Below are 7,554 nucleotides of genomic sequence, written 5' to 3'. Positions count from 1 at the left end.
GGGTTGCATCATTCAGGCTTTTTGCAAATGGGGAAGTTTTGTCAGCACCATCTATGGAACAAAACAAAATTTGTGTAGTATTTATGTGTTTGTTGTTACTTATGAATGTCCAACCACATGGCTTAGAGGGCGACCAGGTTTGTTTTCATCCTTGTCGTAGCAAGAAAGTCACCGCGGATGCGACATTGTCATAGGCGTACTTAGCGACTTTCCAAACACTTCGAAAACAAAACACTTTCCGACCGTCTCCCACACCGGAGACCCATACGGGTGCAGTCTCATGGGGTACTTACTTTTTGTTACCTTTTACTCTTTAGCGGTTGGCTCGGCAAACCCCCTCCAGAAAAGACACAATTCAAAATGAGGGATGTCGCCACATGAACTCCCCAAAAACTGAGGTACGTGGCAAATGTACCGTATGTTTGGAGGTATTGTGTGTTCCCTGCCCTTATTGGCTTTTGGTACTGTAACCCTGGACATTCGTAAAAAAGAATACAAGATTTTAACAAACCCGGGGACCAGTCATTGCCCGGGAATCTTAGCAGGATTGAAAAGTGGGGGAATGCCGCGGGACCAAATACGTACTGTCGTGTGTTTGTATGGAGAAAGAGAAAGCAGAGCCACTTTGTGTGATTTCAACTCAGGAGAAACCAAGTGGTCGACTGCACTGCTTTCTCGACCACGGGTGGCCAGTAGGTACTTCTCCGTTCAGACTTTTTTTGTTTTCTACTTTCCCAATTCCGATGGCGGCGAAATGCTCTCCGCTGACCCATTCTCACAGCGTTATAAACCTTCTTCTTACTCAATATCAAGCCACACTTATTGTTTTTACTTCGGCAGTGAGTGTTTGTTTGTGCTCAGGATGAGTTTAGCTTGTTTTCCTGTATCGCCGAGACGCCGACACGGAAAGCCTGTCTGCTCCTTGCAGCAGCTCACTCAGCTGCGAGGAGCTGCGAGCAGCAACGAGCCTCTCAGCTTTGCGACCAATCAGAACGCACTGGGCTCACAGGGAGGGGGGGGGGGTAGGAGCTCCAACAAGCCTTTTAGGACAGAGTGAATACACATACTATACAGAGATGCTGTATGAGAAACCAATATGAGTTTGGAAAATTGCACAATATAAATCTATTTTAATAGACCTCAACAATGGAATTATGATCAGTGGAAATGGCCATGACATGGCACCTTTAAGTAACCAATGTGATATATTTTCATGGGGCCCAAAATCCCTGGCGGCAACCCTGGACTAAACATTTACTTATATTCATAATGACGCTTAATTCTGAGTTTGTGTGTTGAAGGTTGATTGTTCTACTGTACACAATATCCTTAGTGTGTCTAACTTTGCTACTCCTTTGTTCCCACAGAAGTATGTTTGGAAAGGAGAATTGGATGCTGGGACATACTACCTGCTTCCCTTCACTAGTGGCTGCAGACTAAAGAAAAGAAGTAAGAAAAGCCTTTCTATTAAACCTATAGAGCTCGTCTACAGGACTGACACTGGAGAACTAGACCTCACCAGGGAGCTCAGGTGAGTGTTTGCGCAATCTAAAATATCTATATAGAAACACTGCAAAGTTTGATTCCAAAATCACCAAAAATGTAGATACCTGAAAATGATCTTCAGCATAGAAAGACGAAGTTTAGTCTGTGACTTAAAGCACCCATGTGTATCCAGGCCTGTAGAAAAGGTTCAGAGTGGTGCAAAGGATAAATAAATGGATGAATAAATGGAGGGATACATTATTTGAGAAAATGGACAGGTGAATAATGTCGTCTGCCTGGGTGATGCAAGACATTTTTCTGTGTTTCTCCCTTTGTGCCACAGGGAGGTGCTGTCGGACATCTTTGAGGTGATAGACCTGGATGGAAATGGTTTGCTTAGTTTGGAGGAGTACAATTTCTTTGAGTTGAGGACCAGTGGAGAGAAATGTGACAAGGATTCCTGGGCTGTCTGTAAAGGTAATTATTCTCAGCATAGCACTGATACACAGTATGGCCAGGGTAACGTGAAATTAACGTTAAAACGATTATTTTGCACTTGGGCTCTCATTATTTCTGTTGGGGCTGGCAGAGAACTTTGATATGAGGAAGAACCAGCTGACGCGGCAGGGTTTTATGGAGCTGAACCTGATGGAGGCCACAGAGAAAGATGGAGACCCCGCAGACCTGTGGGTCACCCTGGAGGCCATGGGCTACAACCGAATGCTGGAGCTAGTAGAGGTAAGTTTAAATAGCTGCTCTCGCTGAAAACAATCGCAGGTTTCAATCGGTTTTAATATGAAATGACTTGATAATTTTCTAATATGCTCTAATTCAGGGCTTACATTTGAAAGTTTTGAGAAAATAAATGTCAACATTCAATGAGCCATTCTACACAACTAGGCTAGCTGCTGAATTGATTTCCATGACCAAAGCTTCAGAGTGCAGACGCTTGATATTTAAGTTGTATTTTTGGATTATTATTGTCCTTTACACTATAAAAATGTTGCAATTAAGATAATATACCTTTTTAAGCGCTTTGAGCACCAGGAAAAGCGCTATATAAATGTAATGTATTATTATTATTATTATTGTTATTTTATTCCAAGGCTTTAAAAGACATTTGCACTACTGACATTAAAATCAAGCCCTCTTTTTATAAGGTTGGAGTTGCTAGTTTAATCATTACATTTATACATTTTTATTGTAATCCTTTGTTTCCATCTTGTTTTGTGCTGCATTATACAATTGAAGAAAATGAACTTGAATTAAATGAATAAACTTAATTTTTCTGTAGGAAAATGAATCGTTTAGTTTAACTGACTGAAACTGAAAGCTAGTTTTCACTAAAGACATCGTTTTAAGTGGCAGCTTTACTATATGGAGAAACACGGCCAGGCTTTTAATATCTCACTTATATCTACTCACATATTGAATCCACTCTTCTACCTCCCTCTCTATCAGGCATGCCCATTCCAGTTGGATGTTCACTGTGAAGGCACTCAGCCGGCGATCCAGCCCCTCAGTTTGGACTCAGGGCCCAGGCTTCTAATCCAGGCCCTCCAGAAGTCCATCACAGCAAAGACAGGGGCCAAAGCACTGAGGGGACAAGACAATGTCTTCATCTACACTTACAGAGGAGAACACAGGATCTCCTCCCTTATAGCCAACAAGGTAGACCACGTGTGAATATGTATTGTATGGATGTGCTTTCCATCAAAAGAAGGGGTTTGTATACATTTTGTCTACAGTGAATGGCTGCGAAGACCATTCCGGCTGTTTGTAATTGATATGCAGCCATCGTATTGATCCTCATAGCAACAGGAGCTACTCAGAAAGAATGACCTGGTGATACAGAGGAACCACTAAACTGGGGAAGTGGTTACATTTATATGCAGTTTTTCCCCTTCATGAATGTGTTGATTTGTCCATTGTTTTGTTTTATGTTTACCCATTCCCTTACAAATCATCAACTGTGAGACTAGTAGCTTTTTAGGGTTTATGAGTGGGGAGTAGTACTGTCTGTAGTAGTACTGTGTATCTGCAGTTGTGTGTGTTTAATGAACAGTTCCATACATGGGTTTTCATGATTGGAATACAATTATTTTTTCATTAAAATGTGTGTCACTCATGATCATGCACATAGATCCCCTTTTATGCAAAACCACATTTTTACTATTGATTCTTAATGATGTTTTTCAACTCTATTTGAATTGTGTCTATCTGCCCAATTCGGCATATTCTGTGATTTCAAGCTGATCAGTGACGTGACCTGTCCTCTTTGTTTCTCCTTGTGTTGCAGGCCAACCAAAAAGTGACTGTCCATGTAAACAATGAGCAGAGCAGGAACTGCTGCAGCAGCCGAGGCATGAGTGTGTTTGCTGTCGAGGTGCCAGCCAGGACTAAGCTGGTACAAACTCTTCCTGACATCTCTGTTGTGGTTAATATAACAAATAATTCATTACTTTACAATTGTTCCATAAAAGGAACACTGGAGAAAGTTAGAGGCATAGTTGTCTTGTTTTTTCTAGATATACAAATAATTTATTATTTGTTATATAATCCAATGTAAAGGAATGCACATATGGTGTTTTGGATACTAATACAAAGATATGTCCTGTCTTTTAGGTGTGCCAACATATCCTGCCCATTAATGAGAGACAGGAATGGACCTACAACTGTGTAGAGAGCATGCTCCCCGGCACGTAAAGCTGTATCATCAACAATCATCTACTCTACTCTAATAGCTTTGTGTTTTGTAAAGCCTTAATTGTTAGACACCACAAGCTAAGAACTTCTGGCTTGTGGCAAAATAGTTGTTTTAGAAGCTCAGTGACTTGATAAATTCATGGTCCTAATGGCAGCAAGAGGTAGTCTCTGTATTTCATAAAGTATGGTAATAGTTTTGCAGCTATTGTTGTGCCTTTGAATGTGAACATGTTTGTGTTAATGAAGAAAGAAATGTAATTTGCATTATAACACAACTCTTTTATTCATAATGTATCCTTTAAATAACGGTGATTGTCACAGTGAATTCAACCACAATTAAAATGGAGATGATTTTAACAGTTTTTGAATGTTAAAGTCATGTAATCGTAGAGACAAAAACAAACTTTCTACGATTTTATTTTCTTGTGCTTTAAAAGATTGACTTTGTACATTTATTATTTTCCTCATGTAGATATAATTACTGTCATTAAAATATTCCTATCATGGATTTTCCTTTACTGATATCTGTTTGTTTGACTCTTTTAATGCAACCCTGGATTATGTTTCCTTGATACTTAGATCCCTGTGATCAGACAGGAAACGTAGATCTCTCTCAGCTCTCCTCAAAGCAATGCAATATTTTTTGGATAAAAACAAACAATGGTGGATTGAACATCTACTTGATATGCTATTCTACAATGATGGCCGAGAATCCAATTTTTAGACATTTGATGACATAATAATAATAATATTAATAACTTTAATTGATATAGCGCCTTTCATCAACCCAAGGTCGCTTAACAAAGAAACATACAAGGACAAGACATAAAACAGGTGGCAGAAATGGAAGTGTTACATTGCAGGGGGGGGGAAGAGTGAGTTAATGTTGGAAGCTTTGTTGAACAGATGAGTTTTCAGGGTTGATTTGAAGATGTTCAGAGAAGGGGCGTTACGGATTTCAGCAGGGAGGGAGTTCCAGAGGGTGGGGGCAGCGACACATAATAAGTTATAACATAATATATTTGTTTCAATGGTATCTTATGTCTGACGAGAGAGACTAAACTTTGCCCTAAGATTTAATTGCACATTAAACTCTAACTATTTAACGGCTGTTGAAAAAGCAGTTAAATGGTCAAAGACATCTTTTGACCTTTTATTTAGATCAATGCATACATCATTTTTTTTTTTTTTTTTAAATGATCAATCATGCTTTTTTTCCTTTACTTAACAGTCTGTTTCAGCCTGCATATTACTTTGTAGCTTTTTGTTATTACTACTCTCCAAACTGTTAATACAGTATGGATCTCTGAGGATTTGGAGCTGGCAATGAAATGGATTCCTTTGCATTGCGCTCAGGTCTAAACTTTATTTTGGCCTTTCCAGTTGAGTGCAGTCTTGACCTCCTATTTATATCTCAAAGTCCATTATTTGCCCTTTGACTTTCTCTTCTGAAACAGTAGAGCCGGCTAACTAAATGTCACATGACATATGAGATGTATTTAATTTGTGCTCTGCCTTTCCCAACACAGAGGTTTAGTAACACTCGACTGCTCAGGGCAGTTGGGGTTAGGGGGTTTTAACCAATATGTCATGTCTGTTGATGATTTAACTTTCTTATAAAGTGTTTTTGTATTAGAGCTTTTGTGAATAAATAAATGGTGGAAAAAAAACTTGGAAAGGCGTTCCATGACATGGCAATAATATGTTTATTTACTATTGCTATAGATTAATAGAACTGGGGCCGTATTCACAAAGCATTTTTATCTTACCGCTAGGAGTGCTCCTAACTCGCGCTAAAACATTTTACGTAGGAGTTTTTTCTTAAAAGTTATTCACAAAGCCGCTGAGACCTACTCATACTAAGGATAAATCACTAAGAGTGACGCGCCGTTGCTATGGATTACGTCGATTCTCGTGCATGAGTTTAGAAGCGGTCAATACGGTGATTGGTTGTTCAGAGCAGGCGGTCTCGGTGAAACTCATCCGCAACATCCCACAAACGAGCCCACTAAATCACCGAAAATCACCGAAAAAATGTACTAGAAATGTATTCCTATCAAATAGTTATGGACAGTGCAGTTAGCTGAATACACGCATGATGACAAGTTTGTGCAGACCACGATAATGACGTTGTATATGCACGTTAAAGAGAGAGAGCAAACAATAAAAATACGTAAATTGCATTAAATCAAGGAGGCAATTAAAAGCACCCTGCAAACTATTATCCAATGAGCACATTTCCAGCACTTAAACACTTTCAATAACAGCCCATACCGCCGTTCAAGTCCCCCTATCATGATGAATGAAAACAATCTGCGTGTTGATGGAATGTACTTTCTTTCTATTGACGAACACGTCCTCATCTTTTGATGGCGCAATTATTTTTATGTGCGTCCCGTCAATAGCACCGACCACACCGGGCATACCTGCAATTGCCATGAAGTTGGCTTTGATCCTGTGTAGTTGTTGATTGTCCAAAGGAAACCGGATAAACTGTTGGATGATATGTGGTCTAGAGAGCGCGTTGATGGTTTGGTTTATGGCACGGCTGACTGATGGTTGCGATATTCCTAAATCGTCGGCATTGCAAAGTTGCATTTTCCCTGTTGCTAAATATCGTAGTGTTGCCAAACATTTTATTTCCGGACTAATCGGGTTATTCCTGTTAGTCGGGGATGTTATTGCATCCCGCACTAATTCCACAACAAGTTTGATACCCTCACGATTTAGCCTATATCTCTTGATCAATTCACAGTCTTCCATTGTCTCCAAAACATTTCGTCTCTCAGCCATTTTCAGATTCTTTGTGAATAGGTCTTACTGAGTTAGGAGTCCTCTCGAGGACTTTTAAGCTCTCCTAAACTTAGGTGCTACTTTTAGGCCTAAAATACTTTGTGAATTGCTCTTAGTGAATACAATTAGGAGTCCTAAATTGAAGACTGACAGTGACACGCCCATTATGTTTAGGAGTTTCTCCTAGATTCGCCAGTTAGGAGCTACTTTTAGCCCTAAGATCCTTTGTGAATACGGCCCCAGGGACAAAGCATTTTATCTTAACCGCTAGGAGTGCTCCTAACTCGNTATCTTATCGCTAGGAGTGCTCCTAACTCACGCTAAAACATTTTACGTAGGAGTTTTTTCTTAAAAGTTATTCACAAAGCCGCTGAGACCTACTCATACTAAGGATAAATCACTAAGAGTGACGCGCCGTTGCTATGGATTACGTCGATTCTCGTGCATGAGTTTAGAAGCGGTCAGTACGGTGATTGGTTGTTCAGAGCAGGCGGTCTCGGTGAAACTCATCCGCAACATCCCACAAACGAGCCCACTAAATACACCGAAAAACAAGGAAATAAGCCTCGG

The 7,554-nt window shown here is 40.0% G+C and overlaps 1 protein-coding gene across 1 annotated transcript in view; it reads left to right on the top strand.

The window, feature by feature from the left end:
* Window positions 1-4,715, top strand: part of efcab7 (EF-hand calcium binding domain 7) — a 13,949-nt gene extending 9,234 nt beyond the window's left edge. The window contains exons 8-14 of the mRNA XM_010790538.1: window positions 318-398; window positions 1,368-1,531; window positions 1,829-1,962; window positions 2,075-2,223; window positions 2,947-3,156; window positions 3,785-3,892; window positions 4,111-4,715. Coding sequence (XP_010788840.1) covers window positions 318-398; window positions 1,368-1,531; window positions 1,829-1,962; window positions 2,075-2,223; window positions 2,947-3,156; window positions 3,785-3,892; window positions 4,111-4,191 — 927 coding nt within the window. The 3' untranslated portion in view covers window positions 4,192-4,715. The remainder of the gene's footprint in view (window positions 1-317; window positions 399-1,367; window positions 1,532-1,828; window positions 1,963-2,074; window positions 2,224-2,946; window positions 3,157-3,784; window positions 3,893-4,110) is intronic.
* Window positions 4,716-7,554: the final 2,839 nt, after the last annotated feature.

The sequence above is a fragment of the Notothenia coriiceps genome, unplaced genomic scaffold (genome assembly GCF_000735185.1).
Source record: "Notothenia coriiceps isolate Sejong01 unplaced genomic scaffold, NC01 NC01_scaffold00034377, whole genome shotgun sequence".
NCBI lineage: Eukaryota > Metazoa > Chordata > Actinopteri > Perciformes > Nototheniidae > Notothenia > Notothenia coriiceps.
Note: the sequence above shows the minus strand (reverse complement) of the source record. Positions and strands in the feature narration are given on the sequence as shown.